Source organism: Neofelis nebulosa, chromosome 2, assembly GCF_028018385.1.
Source record: "Neofelis nebulosa isolate mNeoNeb1 chromosome 2, mNeoNeb1.pri, whole genome shotgun sequence".
NCBI classification, from domain to species: domain Eukaryota; kingdom Metazoa; phylum Chordata; class Mammalia; order Carnivora; family Felidae; genus Neofelis; species Neofelis nebulosa.
The window spans coordinates 72394817-72413770 of NC_080783.1; the positions used below are offsets into that span (position 1 = coordinate 72394817).

General features: G+C 40.4%; 1 protein-coding gene across 3 annotated transcripts in view; it reads left to right on the forward strand.

The window, feature by feature from the left end:
- The window catches only part of PLA2R1 (phospholipase A2 receptor 1), a 120929-nt gene that overhangs the window by 16419 nt on the left and 85556 nt on the right, over nucleotides 1–18954 (forward strand). For all 3 annotated transcript variants that reach the window (XM_058715182.1, XM_058715183.1, XM_058715184.1), the window contains exons 2-3: nucleotides 1041–1424; nucleotides 4051–4224. In XM_058715182.1, coding sequence (XP_058571165.1) covers nucleotides 1041–1424; nucleotides 4051–4224 — 558 coding nt within the window. The remainder of the gene's footprint in view (nucleotides 1–1040; nucleotides 1425–4050; nucleotides 4225–18954) is intronic.

An 18954-nucleotide genomic window follows, 5' to 3' on the forward strand; every position in this document is an offset into this window, starting at 1 on the left:
TCAACTTCTAAAACATGTTCAGTACACTCTGTGCTTAGACTGAAGAAAGTAGACGTGATTTCTACCTTCAGAAAACCTATGAGAGAACAAGTTCATAATTGTATAACCGGTATCTTCCAGGCCAGTGATGAGGTATAGTCAGATGGCAGGCAGGTAGCTAATACCCATTCCCTGGCTGGGCCCTTCCAGTTTTTCCACAGAAAATTCACCCAAATATCTTCAGGGCGTTAAGAGGTTCAGAGGTGCATCACAAAAGCCTACTCTCTCCATATCTCCCTGTGGCCTGTGTGGTTTTGCCACTGCCATGGTGCTCTAGTACCTCCCATGTGAAAATACACATGATGCGGGGGCCCGAGTGGGGGTCTTGGGCATCCACTTGCTGCTGGTACCACTTAACAAGGCTTCTCTAGTGAATAGGCCATCCCCACAGCAAATGTCCCCACTTTTTTACTCCACCTGGACTCAGCACAGAGAGCAAATTGGAGAAGCTTTTCTTCCCCACCAGCTTTACACCTTGTATCAAGACACAAAGCAACACTTTGCTTGTATCCTTTCGGTTTTCTGTAGGAATTTGATGGTAGAAGTTTTCATTTCAGTGGCCCTTGATTTGGCTGCCATGTTACTAATATTCAGGCGCTTGTCTAAAGAAACCCAAAAGATCCCCATACCTCTGGGCATGCAATGTCCCTCCCATTTAGCCCTGAGTATTATTACCAATCCTTGCTCTCTCTCCAGTTGTGGTGAGCTCCTTCACCATAGTACCTCTCCCCTGTGGATTGATAGGCAGCCTTTGCTACTGGCCATGGAGGTCTTAGATCACTTTCTCATTAGTTCCAACAAGTCCATTTATATTTCCTAACAAACGCTTCTGTTTTGTGCAAATAAAGCCCTTCTGGTGGACCCATCCATCGCCTCAGATCTGTTCAAAATGGCTGTAAATTGTCACATACAACATCTTAGACATGCACACCAGGATCCTCATGACACTAGTTAATGATAAATGAAAGTTCCATGCCACGTTTCCTATTTTGTTGTTTCAGATAAAGGAATATTCGTTATCCAGAGTGAGAGCCTCAAGAAATGCATTCAAGCAGGCAAATCTGCACTGACCCTGGAGAACTGCAAACCAGCAAACAAGCACATGCTGTGGAAGTGGGTTTCAAACCACCGCCTTTTTAACATAGGAGGCAGTGGTTGCCTGGGTCTGAATTTATCGAATCCAGAGCAGCTACTAAGCATATATGAGTGTGATTCCACTCACGTTTCCTTGAGATGGCGCTGTAACAGGAACATGATCACCGGCCCTCTCCAGTACACGGTCCAGGTGAATCACAACAACGTGCTTGTGGCCTCATGGAAATATCTTCATAAGTGGATTTCCTACATGTCAGGTGGTGGAAGCATTTGTGAATATCTGCACAAAGGTAAAAAATAATTTAAATGAAAGTACTTATGAAATCACATACTTAGAAAGATTATCCCTAAGTAAAGATTTGTAAATTATATGACAGCACCCAGAGCCTCAAGGGACTTCTGCTAAATACATTTTAGTTGCTACTTGCTTATCATAAAAGGATTATTGGAATCTTAGAATGAACTTGCTAAATTCAGCTAATGAAGCAAACTCAGAATTTAAAGGTTTTAGAGGAGAAAACACTTAAGTAACTCAATGGAAAGGGGACGAAAGAACAGAAGTATAGGAGACAAAGAGAAAATAAAGGTGGAAGATAAAGTCTGTGAAGTAAAGACTTGTCAGGATGAATAGAAGAACCTCTCCTGCCACGGTTTCTATTATTGTAGAAACTCAGCCCCAGGTATGAGCATGTCTACGGAGCACCTCAGTGCCTCCTCATGCCTGCCTGGCATCCATGTGATGGTCACGTACAAGGCATTGAAAGATAAACCACACACGACTGTCAGGAACAATTGGCGAGTGTCAAGTGGTGGGAAGAATGGTTTCAGGAGTGGGGGCTTTCATCCTCCGTAGTTCTATAATACTTGACATGTTAAGCAGGAAAAAAAAACAAACATAAAATGGCATAAATTCTGAAACTGCAAACCTGTCTCTTAGATTCTGTTCTGTAGCTTTCCTCATTCATTCATCCATCCATCACATATTTATTGAGCAGTGACGGTTTCTCGGGTGTAGGGCTGGGCATTTAATTTATAAAAGCCAACAAGACAGATGTGGCTCCTGACCTCATGGTGCTCTGTAGAATTATGCCTTAACAAGAGCATAGTCCTGTTGAGTCATGCGTAAGGCCAAGGATGCCCCAACTCTAGGAAGGAGAGCAAGGAACTCGTACGATCCAAAGCAGGACTTTCTCCTATACCTACAAGAAAAGAATAAAGAGAGACAGAGCCAAGAGCAGGCCATTGGCAGGACTCACTACGATAAGCAAGGGCTGCAGGCCAGCACTCTGAATAGTCTACAGTCCTAAGGAAGAACTTAATATTTTGCTTTGTGTTAATTTTTTAGGCAGATACTCACATTCCTATGCACTCAAGTGAAGACTGAGCAGAATTCAGAGGACTGGAACAAGGGGATGTGTCCTGAAACACCTGTAATTCCTCAACAGCCCAAACTTCTAGGGCCAACGATGTGGGGTGCTCTTGGTCTAGCCCCTGCCAATTGTGGGGAAGGAGTAGGAATCTCCACAGCTGGCCCTTCCACTCCAGGACCTGTTAACTTAATCGAAGGCAGTCCTTATCCCCCTCACCATTGAAAGCCCCTGCTGAGTCATGCTTAAGGCCAAGGATGCCCAATTATTGTAATACTCTGAGAAGGCAGCCAACAGGCCACCTCTACACACTCCTCTCTCCTTGACTATGATAGAGGTCTCCTAGCTAGTCATCCCATTCTCCCCTCTCGCCATGTAGGTTCTGTTTGCTACCCTGCACCCTGAGTTAGTCTTTAAAAATGGAAATCTGATCATGTCATTTTCCCATTCAAAACTCACTTAGTGACTTCCCACTACCCTCAGGGTAAAGGCCAAAATCCATAATGTGGCAGAGCTGGCCATTTGTGAGCTGACGCTCCAGTACTTCCCCAGTTGCACTTCCTCTTGCACCTGCTTGCTCTTTCCATTCGCCCCACACATGTTCTCATTACAGGCCCTTTGTATCTGCTGTTCCTCCCACCAGAACAACTCTTCTTCAAAGACCTGCACCCTCACCTCCCCCAGTTCTTACTCAGAGAGGTCTTCACTCACAACCCTATCCAAAATAGGGCCCCTCCACCCTTCAAACACACACACAGTCATTCTGTCTTCCTACCCTGCTTTGTTTTTCTTCATGACACTTACTGCTACCTGGAATTATGTGTTACTTGTGTGTTTGCTTTCTCTTTGTCTCTCCCCAGTAGAACAGAAGCTCCATATGAAAGGGAACATCTGCAGGTTTGCTCATTAGTACATCCCCAGCGCTGGGCACATTAAATGCTCAATAAATATCTATTGAATGAAAAAAAGTAATAGGTGCCTATAAAACTCCTGAGGTTCAGATGCTGATCTCTGATGTATTTGGGGAGTAGAAGGTATTGTAAAGTAAAACTCAGGGCGGCTCAGTCGATTGAGCATCTGACTATTGATTTTGGGTCAGGTCATGATCTCATTATTGTGGGATTGAGCCCCAGGTCGGGCTCTGCGCTGAGTGTTGAGCCTGCTTGGGATTCTCTCCCTGCCCCTCTCTAGCTCATGTGCTCTCTCGCTGGCTCTCTCTCAAAATAAACATTTTTCTTAAGTTAAGAAGTAAATCTCCATTTAATTTTCCTTCTCATCCATTAACAAATATGTGTGCTGCTGTCGCAGGGGCACCACAGTAAATAAACAAGTAGATAATTATGTAAACAAGCCACTTATCAGCATGCTCTCTGAACCCTTGTACTTTTACATACACTAGACAGTAGGTCCTGAGTGTTCTCAGTGATATAGCAAGGGCCTCACCCATTGTAGGTTTTCAGTAGATAAAAAAGTGTATTCACCATATGACAGTTTCCAAAGATAAAGCTGACGTAATACTTATTTGACTTTGTCTTTATCTTTCTCCTAGATTTGTATACAATCAAAGGGAATGCCCATGGAACACCGTGCATGTTTCCCTTCCAGTATAACCATCAGTGGCATCATGAATGCACCCGGGAAGGGCGGGAAGACAACTTACTGTGGTGTGCCACGACAAGCCGATATGAAAGAGATGAGAAGTGGGGATTTTGCCCAGATCCCAGTAAGAACAAAATCTAGGCTTCTCCATATGTCATGAATGAATCAAGCATGATTAGAAAGTTATCTGTATCTAAAGACAAGCACCAGGATTGAAATATTGAAGTTTGAATAAGCACTCTGATTCCATTTATCCAGATTTTGATTTTGTGTTTGTTTTGCCTTGAAAAGACAATTCTGATGTATACTCTTTTTTTCCCTCCTGTGTTCAAAAGATGTTAATTAGCCTTTCTTCACTAAGCTCAGTGCATAAGGATGCTTTAACCAGAATGAAATTATAACACTCCGTATGCTCATTAATCCCAGCTTCCGGGCAGAATACGTCAAAACAAACCTAAATGCGCATAAAACTCATTCTTTATATCTACTTTCAGTCCACCTCCCTCTTATAAGCTGCCTTAATTTCTCCATGTCCAGACTGCTTGTCTTGCCCATTGTCAAGTCCAGGCATCAGCTAGCTCCTTGATGACCTTTCTAAAATCGCTGTTGCCCTCATTATTTCTCAACAATGAGTTCTCATCTTGATTCCCTTTCCTTATTACTCAATTTCTAGCTAGAACTTCAAAATCTGACAGCTGCAATGTTCCAACTTTTTTTCATTTAGTACTTATTTTATTTTTATTTAGCTAAAAGTTTTCCAATAGCTCCTAAATACTGAAGAATATTTATATATACCTTTTACTTTCTATATTCAATGTCCTTCACCTTGGTTCCTGCAAGTCAGAGAGTATTGCTCCTACTATCTCATCTTCTTGCCCCTCTCCTTCATATATATAACAAAATGCAACAAATAAATTTGAAGCAAAAGCAAACTGAAGAGATGAATTCCAAAGAATGTGATTTATAAGTTATCTGTAGAATTGTTTTGTAATCTAAGAACCAGTGTGGTTTAGTGAATAAAAGAGAATATAGGCTTTGAAGTCAGACAGACCAAGACTGGGGTCCTTTTCCTTTTCCTTTTCAACGATGAGAACTTGAGTCTCAGTTTCTTCACCATAAAGTGGAGATCATAACAGTACCTTTTAGAGTTATTGAGATCCAATTAGATGATGCATCTAAGGCAATTATACTATCTGGCACATGGTAAGCACTCACCATGATTAGCCATCACCATCAACATGTATCATCATCAAAGATAACTTATCTTTTCAGTATGCACTTCTGAATAATGACCCCTTCTCTTTATTGTCTGTCAACAGCACTAAGCCAGGCATAGAAGTGAATACCAAGAGTGTTAGGACTTAGGACCCTGCCTTCAAAGAACTTGGCATCTAGATGTAATACAGTACAGATTTGCTCTATGCTGGAAAATGCAAGACTATATTTGATATGATATTCTAGAATCACCTATGGCATAGGTACAAATACATACCCTGGCCCCTCTCTCAGAGATGCAGTGAGTCCAGTGTCTGGGATCCAAGGATCTGCATTTTTTTACTTTAAACTCAAGCTAGTTAACATACCATGTAGTCTTGGCTTCAGGAGTAGAACCCAGTGATTCATCTCCTACACGTGGCACTCAGTGCTCATCCCAACAACTGCCCTCCTTAATGCCCATCACGCATTTAGCCCATCCCCCTGTCCACCTCCCTTCCAGCAACCCTCAGTTTGTTCTCTATATTTAAGAGTCTCTTATGGTTTGCTTCCTTCTCTGTTTTTATCATATTTTTCATTCCCTTCCCCTATGTTCATCTGTTGTGTGTTTTAAATTCCACATATGAGTGAAACCATATGACATCTGTCTTTCTCTGACTGACTTATTTCACTTAGCATAATACTCTCTAGTTCCATCCACACTGTTGCAAATGGCAAGATTTCATTCTTTTTCATCACTGAGTAGTGTTGTATTGTATATAAATACCACATCTTCTTTATCCATTCATTAGTCAATGGACATTTGGGCTCTTTCCATAATTTGGCTATTGTTGATACTGCTGCTATAAACATCGGGGTGCATGTGCCCCTTCGAATCAGCATTTTTGTATCCTTTAGATAAATTCCTAGTAGTGCAATTGCTGGATCCTAGGGTAGTTCTATTTTTAATCTTTTGAGGAATCTCCATACTGTTTTCCAGAGTGGCTGCACCAGTTTGCATTCCCACCAACAGTGCAAAAGGGTTCCCCTTTCTCCACATCTTCGCCAAGATTTGTTGTTTCCTGAATAGTCCATTTTAGCCATTCTGACAGGTGTGAGGTGGTATCCCATTGTGGTTTTGATTTGTATTTCCCTGATGATGAGTGATGTTGAGCATCTTTTCATGTGTCTGTTAGTCATCTGGATATTTTCTTTGGAAAAGTGTCTATTCATGTCTTCTGCTAGTTTCTTCACTGGGTTGTTTGTTTTTTGGGTGTTGAGTTTGGTAAGTTCTTTATAAATTTTAAATACTAACCCTTTATCCAGTATGTCATTTGCAAATATCATCTTCCATTCCATTGGTTGCCTTTTAGCTTTGTTGATTATTTCCTTTGCTGTGCAGAAGCTTTTTATCTTGATGAGGTCCCAATAGTTCACTTTCGCTTTTATTTTCCTTGCCTCCAGAGACATATCAAGAAGTAAGCATCTGCATTTTTGACAAGTACCCAAAATGATCCTGTTGCAGATAATTCTTCATCAGACAATTCATAGCATGCAGATAATCCTGTGCCACATAGATCCATATACATAGGTGATATTAAGACATTTAACCACAAATATGTTATGTGCTATTGACCAATCCAAGTAGAGACTTTAGCATGGAGGTTAGGAATCCCAAAGGCCCAGTGCTGGTATTAACCCCTCAGCTGCTGGAATGTGAGGAGGTGGGATGAAGGAAAAGATGCAGGAGAGACTGGCACAGCAAGGGGCCCTCAGGGAGCTCAGGATGGCAGCTATTCACCAACCAGCATGAAAGTGTTTCATTGTTTAATAACTGCTTAGTCATTAACCTTCTCTATCTGAATCTGAATATCTGTATGTAGGTGGATGTATTTATAATCCCTATGCTCCTCAGATTCTTGAGTCAGATGTCCTATCATTTGCATTGTCTTCTCTTTCCATTTCTATCTCTCATAGATGTCCTTATTAAAAGTACCTGAACCAACACCAACAGCATTAACATGTATTTCACTGTATTCTTGAGGTTCTGTGAAAAGCCCTTTACCATCCTCTGTCTCTTATGCAATTATTATTTCCCAGATGGAAGCCTGGGTGTAGTGGTGCTTGGGGCTTTTCACCCCCTGTGCCACCCCAGTCTTCTGATAGCGCAGAAGCTGCTTCTGCTTCTGCTTGACAGCCTGCTAGATTCCAGCTCTCCTGACCTTTACCACAACCAGTAGTGCATGTATATTTGTAAAGTGCTAAATTACAGTTCCAGTTTTCTTCCTTTCTTGTTACTTTTAGTTCCTGGTGACCAACATAACTCAAAATGATGTGCCAGAGGGTGAAATCTGAGCAAGCTGATGGCTCTTTCCACAGGAGCAACAAGTGGATGGAATAGGGAGGAGTGAGTGGAATAAAGATTTGTGCTTCTGTATATCATCTTTCTTAATGGAAGTTTTTAGTATCTCAATGTAAAATGATGCTTCCTTTTTTTTAAAAAAAAAAGTTGATTTTGAGTGAGCAAAATTTAAATTTAATATTACTACATATACAAACACACTGGCAGTGAAAGATGCAATAAAATACCTATCACTATAAATTTTCAGGAACAAGGAGATATATAGAAATCTCTCTGGGTTTGTTTAGAGGCAATTCTTTGCCATCCTAAGTACCTCTTTTTTTCTTTTTTTAATTTTTTTTTAACGTTTTATTTATTTTTGAGACAGGGAGAACAGAGCGTGAACAGGGGAGGGTCAGAGAGAGGGAGACACAGAATCTGAAATAGGCTCCAGGCTCCGAGCCGTCAGCACAGAGCCTGATGCGGGGCTCGAACTCATGGACCGCGAGATCATGACCTGAGCTGAAGTCGGCCGCCCAACCGACTGAGCCACCCAGGCGCTCCCCTAAGTACCTCTTAATTGTGTGTTTTATACAGCTGGACAGTCATGTTTAGTTAGTTTGAGATATTTTTAAGATACTAACCTCTGAAATAGCCTGAGGATTGCCCTTGAACCTTATTCAGCTGATACAGGTTTTTTTTTTTTTACCACTAACTTCAATGGTATAACAGAGCAGATTGGTACTAACACGGATGTATGACTGCAAACCTCACCTAAGCCTTCAACACTGGTTGCAATGCTATAGTCTTTTGTCATGCTGCTCACTTGCTCACCACAGTGACACTACCAACCTCTCTATCCTCCTCTAACTTCTTACCCTACCCCCGATTCTCCTTCCTGATTCTCCTGAAATGACCTCAATTCCTACTCATAATGAAAACAGGATCTATCAGAGGGGAAGTTTTGACAATTTCCTGCTCCCTAACCTTTAAACCTACTTGGGTCTGCACCCATCTTTTTTCCTCCATCCTGTACAATGGTGTTCCTCCTTCTACCCTAAGGCAAATTCTCCCCCACCCTTGGACTCCAGAGCCCCACATTCATCCTTCTCCAACCTGTATCTAAGTGTTTCTCAATGTGTGATCCCCATTCTGGCAGGATCACCATTCCCTGCAGGCTTGCTAGAAATGCAAATTATCAGCCATAGCCCCAAACAACTATATCAGAAATTCTAGAAATGCAGCTCTGCAATCTGTTTTAACAAGTCTTCTAAGTAATTTCAGTGCACACCACTCTACTGGATCCTTCTCCATTAGCAGTCAAACATGCTCATGTCTTAAAATAACATCTTAAAAATAGCAGGACACCTTCATCCCCACTTATGCCTCCTGAAAACACCCATGTCTTTCACCACTCCCCAACAGACAGTTCAAAAGAATTGTCTATACCTCTTCACCTTGCTTTCATTTTCTCTGTCTCTCCTTTACTTCTATGACAATGCATGCCTGATCTCCACTTCCACAAATCATTCATTCATTCAGTCCCACAAATTTGTATTGAACACCTACTATGTGCCAAGCTCACTGCTGAGATTACAGCCATGAACATGAAAGATGAAAGTCATAGTGCCTGCCCTAATGAAGTTCACATTCGAGAATGATACCCAAATTAATATATAATTACAATTTTTGGTAAGTACTACTTTAACAAAATGTTGTTATCAGTAAGAAATCTAATTTAAATTTGTGAGTCAAGGAAGGCGTTCCTGAGTATGTTGTATTTAAACTCTAGTCCAAGAGATGAGTAAGCGTTATCAAGATAGAAAGTGAGGGGATGAGATATCCATTCACAGGTGCATGGTGCAGCAGTGTACCAAAGAGGCAAGCTGAAAAGAAGCCTATAGGCCTGGTCAGCACTGGGTGTACCGGCAATAAGGGAATATATTGTTTGAATAGAACTGAAAAGAAATAATAAAACCAACTACAGGTTAATCTGCTTTTGACTCACCGTGCACATGCACTGACAATTCTAAACAACGTCCGTGATAAAATACTGTTACCTGTCGAGGGTGACTGCTTCCCCACCATCACTCCCAGCATGCCACTAGCCATGTGTCTGAAGGCTTTGAGGAGGGAAAGAGGTGACTGCTACTATCTAGGAAAGGCAACGTGGCAAGAGCACAGTGAGTAAGGGAGAAAGGAACAAGACATTCTGGAGAGGTTGGCAGAGGTCAACTCATGCAGAGGCAAGATAATTCAAGGTGTCCTAGGGGTAAAAAGTTACCTAATTCTAACTATAAATGGAAGCTATAAAAGGATCTTAAGCAGTGATGTGATAATGATTTACAAAATTTTAAGGGTCATTCTGACTTCTTTATGGCAAATAGCTTAGAAGGGAGTAAGAGAGAAATCCTGGAGATCAGTTATAAGGCCACATCAGTAGTTGACCCAGGGATAGTGGTGACTTGGGTTAGGTAGCAGAAAGGGGATTGGAGAATAGATGTATTGAAGATCTAATTTGGAGATAGACTGAATAGGATGTGATTGTCAGGAACACTGCTGAGCTGGAGAGAAGGAGCTGAGCTGTCGGGTGCCTGAGTGGTTGATTCAAGCAACAAGCCAAAAATGAAAGAGTTAAAGCCTTTCATCACTTACTGTCAGATGTAAGCAAGAGCCTAAAGTGGGAGGAAGCACCAACTCCTCTTGTTCCATTTTTCCTTATGAAATGGCACACTGGTTGAGGGTCAAAAGGATCAGAGGGCTCTGAACAAAAGCTTCCTCAGTTTTGTGGACTCTGGGATCAAGGGTAAGGGGGGGGGGGGGGAGAAAAGCTAGTAGTGGAAAAGGACTGAGTGAGAGTCAGAGTGAGTAAAAGTGTCTTCAGAAAGTTCCCCCTCCTCCACCCCCAACCTCAGCAGAGGTACATGAAGAGGATATCATCCCAAGGCCGCAGATAAAGAGGCCTAGAAATGAAGGTTCCAGGGCTAGGAATGCAAACAAGTGAAGAGCATGATGGGCCAGGGGACCTGAGTCTTTGACTAAAACTCCCTTCAGAGACTTCAGTGCACTGGCTATGAGCCAAGTCTGATGTGGGAGTGCATCCTTCCCCCATGAAGTCTGCCAGGTAAAACCTTTGTAATTGCCTATGGTCAGGCCTGAAAAATCATATATAGATTTTTAACCAGGAGGTGGGACTCCTCACTGGTAAGGAGAGACTTAAAGGAGATAAGGGAGAAAATGAGATGTTAATTAAGACCCCAGGTTTCTGATATGCATAGCTAAGTTAATGGAGATACAGATTTGGAAGAGACAATCAAGCATTCAGACTGGAACTTGTTACATATCAGTCAATCATGTGAGATGTGGACTAGGCAGTTAGACGTAAAGGCCTCTAAATATCTGAGAGTTGTAGTAATGGATTAGATAGTCTAGAGTATGTGTAGAATAGAAAGAAAGGGGTTCAGGCCCAAGTCTTAAGACCTAAACACTCAGTTTGACCAGAGAAGAATGAACCAGCAAAGGAGACTGAGACTAGGCGGCCAAAGAGGTAGAAGTGTAACCAAGCATGTAAAGTCAAGAAAAGAGAGTATATCTGCCAAGAGAGAAAGCTCAACTTGCCAAATGTGGCTGACGGGCTTGATTGGACAAGATCTGAAACTTAAGTGTTTGCTGGACTTGGCAACATGGAGGTCATTGATGGGCTTAACAAGATGTGCTCTAGTTGCCAGACTGAGTGGGTTAGAGAGTAAATGGAAAAACAGAAGAGGAGAGAACACTTCCTAATTCATTCTGTGAGGCCAGTATTACCTTGATATTGAAACCAAACAAAGGCATTATAATGAAAGAAAACTACAGACCAATATTTCTCATAATGTAGATGCATAAATCCTCAACAAAATACTGGCAAACAGAACTCAACAACTTACAAAAAGAATTGTATACCATGATTTATCCCAAGAATGCAAAAGTGGTTTAAAATCTGAAAACCATTAATATAATACCCATATCAATAGGAAAAAGGGCAAAAGCCACATGATTATTTCAATGAATGCAGAAAAAAAATATTTGACAAAATTTAACATCCCTTCATGGAATTAAAAAAAAAAAAAACACTAAAAACCAAGAACAGAAGGGAATTTCCTCACCCTAATAGGAGCATCTATGAAAAACCCACAAACAACATAATTAATGGTGAAATACTGGATGCTTTCTTCATATGATCAGGAGTCAGATGAGAATGTCCACTGTCACCACCTCTATTCAACATTGTACTGGGGGTTCTAATCAGGTCAAGTAGGCAAGAAAGTGAAATAAAAGGCATCCGGATTGGAAAGAGGAATTAAAACTATCTCTATTTGCAGATGACATGATCTTGTACATATAAAATTCTAACGAATCCATTAAAAAAAACAATTACAAGTAATAAATACATTCATAGGATACAAGATCAATATACAAAAATCAATTGTATTTCAGTACAGTATCATTGAACAACCCAGAAATTAAATTAAAAAATCAATTCCATTTATAATAGCATCCAAAATAATACATAAAATACTTTGGGAAACATTTAACAAAAGAAGTGAAAAACTTATACTCTTAAAACTACAAAATATAGGGGCGCCTGGGTGGCGCAGTCGGTTAAGCGTCCGACTTCAGCCAGGTCACGATCTCGCGGTCCGTGAGTTCGAGCCCCGCGTCAGGCTCTGGGCTGATGGCTCGGAGCCTGGAGCCTGTTTCCGATTCTGTGTCTCCCTCTCTCTCTGCCCCTCCCCCGTTCATGCTCTGTCTCTCTCTGTCCAAAAAATAAATTAAAAAAAAAAAAAAAAAAAAAAAAAAAAAAAAAAAAAAAAACTACAAAATATAGTTGAAAGAAGTTCAAGAAGACCTAAAATGAAAACATATTCCATGCTCATGGGACCAAAAGACTTAATATTGCTAAGGCACTATTACCTCAATCTCTTTAAAATTCTGGCTGACTTCTTCGTAAAAAGTGAAAAATTTATCCTAAAATTCATATGGAAATTCAAAGAATCCAAGAGAGCCAAAATGAAATGAAAAAGAGAACAAAGTTGGAGGACTTATACTTCCCAATTTCAAAACTTATGCAGAGGTATAGTAATCAAGACAATGTAGTACTGTCAAAATTGACTAGGAGTGCCTGACTGGATCACTTGGAAGAGCATGCGACTCTTGATCTTGGGGTTGTAAGTCTGGGTCCCACGCTGGATGTAAAGATTACTAAAACATAAATAAACTTTAAAAAACTGGAATAAAATTGCAAGTCCACATTTATGGTTCATTGACTTTGGATAAGGATGCCAAGATAATTTAATGGGGAAAGAATAGTCTTTCAGCAAATAGTAAGGGAAACTGGATATTCACAATCAAAAGAATGAAATGGAACTCCTATCTCTCTCTCACCTTATAAAAAAATTAACCCCAAATAGATCAAAGACTTAAATGGAAAAGATAAAACTGAAACTCTTAGAAAAATATATAGGGACATAGCTTCATGCTCTTGAATATGGCAATGCGTTCTTAGATATGACATCAGAATTCAAGGAACAAAAAAATAGATAAATTGGAGTTCATCAATATTAAAAAAATTGTGCTTCAAAGGACAGTATCAAGAACATGAGAAGACAACCCATGGAATGGAAGAAAATATTTGCAAATCATATGTCTGATAAGGGACTTTATATCTAGAATATATAAAGAATTCTAATTAATTCAATAATCAAAAGACAAGCCAATTCAAAAATGGGTAAAGTATCTGAATATACTTTTCTCCAGAAAAGATTTACAAATGGCCAATAAGCACATGAAAAGATGCTCATCTTTAGCCATCAGGGAAATTCAAACAGTAGCCACGATGAGATGCCACTTTACAAACAGCAGGATGGTTACAATCAGAAAGACAGATAACAAGTGCTGATGAAGATACAGAGAAACTGAAGCTCTCATCTGCCACTGGTAGAATTGTAAAAGGGTACAGCTGCTTTGGAAAACAGTCTGTCAGTTCTTCAAAAGGTTAAACATCGAGTTACACGATCCTGCAATTCCACTCCTAGGTATGTATCTAGGAGAAATGAAAACATGTACCCATACAATAATCTATAAACAGATGCTCATAGCAGCATTATTCATAAAAGCCCAAAAATGGAAACAACCCAAATGTCTATCAACTGATCAAGGCATAAATAACATGTAATATAGCCATACAGTGGGATATTTTTGGGCAATAAAAAGAAGTAAAGTGCTGGTACATGCTACAACATAGACAACTCCTAGGAACAGTATGCTAATTGAAAGAAGCCAGTCACAAAAGACCACATATTATACAATTCCATTTATATGAACTGTCCAGAATAAGCGACAGTCTATAAAGACAGAGACAAGATTAGTCTGATCAGCCTTGGACTGAAGGTGGGGATAAGGATTGAGGGGGAAATGGAGAGTGACTACTAATGGGTCCTGAGTGATGAAAATGTTCTAAATCTAATTGTGGTGATGGTTGCACAATTCTTTGAATATACTAGAAATCAATGAATTATATACTTTAAATGAGTTATATGTCATGTCAAGTATACCTCAATAAAACTTATTTTTTTGAATGAGTAAATGGGAGATGAGTAATTGAAGATAGTATGTGTATAAAAGGATTTGACTAATGGGGGTAGAGAAAAGGCAATGACTGGGATGGGGAGGTCAAGGGAGGAAGTATTTTTGTTTCTTATTGTTTGAGGATGAGAGACACTAGACCATCTTTGAATACATGTGGAAATGATCTAACAGAGAGAGGTTGAAGATACAGCAAAGTGAAAGCAATTGACTGTGTATATATGATCTCTCAGAAGACAGAGGAAGTAGGATCTAGAACATAGATGGACAGACTGGCCTTGCATAGATGTAAGGACAATTTCTGAAGAGGGAGAGGGTGGTACAGGTCCAAGAAGTTTGATTGATTAGGTCACAGGAGAAGATGAGGAAAAACTGGTCCAGTGGCTGTAGACTTTCTCTCTGAAGAAGGGGAAGAAGTAACAAAAAGTTTGGACAACAGAAAAAGTGTGAAATGAGTATTGTGGCTGCTGGAGAGCAAGCTTACTAGAGAAAACTAGCAGTGCTTCCAGGAAGTATTGAGGGTGGTTGATAATCAAATGATCAGAATGACTTTTCTGTGCTCCCCTGTTGGGTGCAGGCATAGAGAAGGCAAATGATTGGGCTCCTCTGTTGAAACAGTGCTCCATGCTCACTTATGGACTCAGTCCTCAACTTAAAGATTTAGCAGCATGTAACAAAATTCACACCATCTCTTTTCTTGGGCTTCCAGGACCCACATCTACTAGCTCTCTTCCTTCTTTTGTGGCCACCATTTCTCAGCTTCCTTTGATAGTATATTCTCCTCTACCCAATTCCCTTTAAATGCAGATGGGTATGCTTGGGAAATAGCATGAAAAAGATGGAACATGGTACCTACTTTCCTGATACTTACATTTTATCAGGAAAAACAGAGAACTAATGAGAAAAATTAAATACATCATTTAATTTCAGTTGTGATCAGGGCTACCAAGAAGCCCTGTAAGGCATTGGGAATGTACAGCAGGAGGTCCTGACTTGGTCTGATATTCTTTTTGCATGCGATTTACCAACACTTTGCAGAGAGCAGATACCCACCAACTATATGATGAGTAAATGAAAGACTAGGGGCGCCTGGGTGGCTCAGTTGGTTGAATGTCTGACTTCAGCTCAGGTCATGATCTCACAGTTTGTGAGTTTGAGCCCTGTGTTGAGCTCTGTGCTGAGAGCTCAGAGCCTGGAGCCTGCTTCGGATTCTGTGTCTCCCTCTCTCTCTCTCTCTGCTCCTCCCCCGCTTGCACTCTCTCTCTCAAAAGTAAATAAATATTTTAAAATAATAATAATAATAATAATAATATAATAATAAAGACAAAAGAGAGAGAAAATAATAACTTTATAGCTTGGAGTTGCTCTAATAATATGAGAATTAATTTTTTTGAAGAACTCAAAAATTTTTTAAAGTGGCAAGAGACAGTTGACTTGGGACAATGGCAAGGCTGTATCCTTAGGGAAGAAAAAACAGCCATGTTAATAGAGGAAAGGAATGGCTGCATCCCAGTCAAAATCCATAATAAAATCAGCGTTGACATGAATAGACTTCAGTTCATTAGAAGAGAGGTATACTTGGGGGAAGGGGAGAATCACCTATTTATAACATGGTGCAAAAATATTTTGTACTCTTTCATCAAATAGTAGGAGATACAAAGATATATAGGACACAGTTGCTTTCCTTAAGGAGCTTATAATTTAGTGACAGAAGAAACAGTATAAAGACAACCATAGATGCAAAGAAAAGTAACAATATGATTCCAGCCCTTAGAATTTTTCAAGAATTAAATGCACCTGAGACACCAACCTTCAATCTTGCAATTTTCAGTGGCTTGGGAAGAGAGACTTTGTATGAAGAAGCAAGAAAAATAAGAATAAGTAAATGTTAATGCTCCAGGCCAAGATGGGAGCCTATGCCAAGTGGGTTCCTGGGAAGCAGTCTCTGAGGCAGAGATGAACAGCAGGTCTCTTGGGGAATGTTCAAGGATCAATACATGTGGAAAGCAAGGGAAGAAAGTAGCATTGTGCAGGACTGTGATGCAGGCCTGGTGACCCCTAGACTGACTCTATGAGAAGTTCTCAGGCTGGAATTACTCCCAGTTGAGGTGAGAGGAGGGACCTATAGCCCTGCACGGACCAGTCATAGTTTGCAGGCCGCCTTTGGAAAAGGAGATATTGGGGAAAGTGACTTCTGCAAAGGCAGTCCTTGAAAAAGGTCTAATTAATACTGGAATGTGTCTGCTGACAGCTGCAGAAATAAGGCCTTCGATCCTGAAGGGAAATCAGGACAGCACATCCCAGTGCCCAGGCCCAGGGTAGCACTTTCATCCCATTTGTTACCATACAACCTTCAAATAAGATCCGTGGAGTGACACACAGTCTACCTAGAGAAGAAGAGAGAAGACTTGTGTCTGACTGCACAGAAGTACAAATTCTTAATATTTTAGTTAAAACCAAATGTCAGGGACACCTGGGTGGCTCAGTCAATTAAGCATCTGACTTTGGTTTCCTCTCAGGTCATGATCTCCTGGTTCATGAGTTCAAGGTTCATGAGTCTGAGCCCTACACTGGGCTTTCTGCTGTCAGCACAGAGCCTGTTTCAGATGCTCTGTCCCCCTCTCTCTCTGCCCCTCCTCCCTCTCAAAAAAAAAAAATCAACATAAAAAAATTCAATGACAAATGAACTTACTTGTTAGAAGAATATAGGCACCTGTTGCAAACATTTGACTGGAAGTTTCCTTTTGATTAACCATAAGAATTGGCACAGATAATCCAAACCAAGGACAATCTAACAAAACTGGGCTGTGTAATTTGCAGCAGAGACAGGATCACCTGTAGGCCTCCCATCTCAACTGTGCAATGTATGGAACTGATGCAGGTTATTGCAAAAAGCTGTGTCTACACAGCTCAGTCTATGTCCATTGAAAGGGCAGGACCAACTCTTGGCAAAAATGGGAATGAGATCAATTGAAGTGTCCTTCAGACCTTTACATATCATGATATGGCTGTGGCCTGAAGACTTATAATTAGGATTTATTATCAAATCTTTCCTTATGGCAGGAGATGAGAGGCAGGTACCCTATGTCCAGATCTCTCTTCCTGACATCCTCCCCCAATTTCCCCTTCTGGTATCTTCTACCTACATCTCTCCCCTCTGACATCCTACTATCTTCTAGTAGTAAAGGGCTACTCAGACCTGCATGCACTCCTTGGGAAGTGCTTTAATTTTTTTCTTCCAAGTCAATATTTGCTGGTGTTTGCTTTGTGAACCACCTGGATTAGAATCAGGAATATGTTTAAAATGCAGGTTCCTGAATCCCACCTCAGACCTAATTCAGAATCCCTGGGACTGAGAACAAGGAATCTACATTTTCTGTACAAGCTACTAGATGATTTTTATGCAAACTGAAACTGTAGACACCACCCCCTACCCTTCTCTCATGGCCTCATGAGAGATGAACACCCGATGAACAGGGCTGAGCTTGTCTATTAACACTTACTGTGTTGTTCATCTCAGGGATGATCTAACATTCTAACTGAAGACAATCTCTAAAAACCCATTCTCAATGGGGAAATTTCAGACACCAGAGAAGAAGGATTACTGAAATATTCCTCCTTCCTTTCTTCTCCTTTCCTTAATTTTTACTTGATGATAGCTTTGTCTTCTGCCCCTACTTGATGACAGCTTTCTCTTCTGCCCTCCTTCAATCATGGATCCTTCTATAAATTCATGTATCAGTCAGAAGACTCTATAGACAGCTTTAGAGTTATATGTGGTTTAATAACATCTACTTAACTAACTCAGTTCTGGGGAAAGCACATTGTAATCAGACATGAAAACAAATTTTCACATTCCCAAGGGAACCATCTAAGTATTATGGAGAAAAGAAACAAACAAAAAAGATTTCATTGTTAAGTAAGTTTGAGGTATAACCAAATTAAAATTGAGCTGTTTCTTTACTACAGACCTTCTCAGAGCCTTTTCTATGCTATCGTACATTTTGAACTTGGAGGTTATATATGCATTATGTCCCAGCTCTTCTTAAAGAGCTTGTGAAGTTGTATTACTCTGTGGATCACACTTTGGGAAATAATGTTCTAGATTTTAGCAGATTGCCTGTCCATCAGTTACACTCATGCTGTAACATGTTTTGCATTTTCTACATTTTCACATTTTCTTCAAATTCTTTGGCTGAATTTGATTTCAGGTCATCACTATGGCTGCTTAGTTCATCTTGAGGATTGATTTAAAATTTTAGCAAAATCACCCAAAGTAGGTCTTTATTTTCTGTTATTTCAATAAACTTTAGATTTCAGATCCACATTTCACACTTCATTAAATTTACTTTTAAGCATACTATGCAATGTTTCACAAGTGGATTTTACTTCTCTTCCTTTTGGCTGAAAGAATTTTATCTTAAATTGAGTATCAGTGTTCCTGTTCTCAGGATTCATTTAAAAACTTATGTTCATTTCGGGGCGCCTGGGTGGCGCAGTCGGTTAAGCGTCCGACTTCAGCCAGGTCACGATCTCGCGGTCCGTGAGTTTGAGCCCCGCGTCAGGCTCTGGGCTGATGGCTCGGAGCCTGGAGCCTGTTTCCGATTCTGTGTCTCCCTCTCTCTGCACCTCCCCCGTTCATGCTCTGTCTCTCTCTGTCCCAAAAATAAATAAAAAAAAAAACGTTGAAAAAAA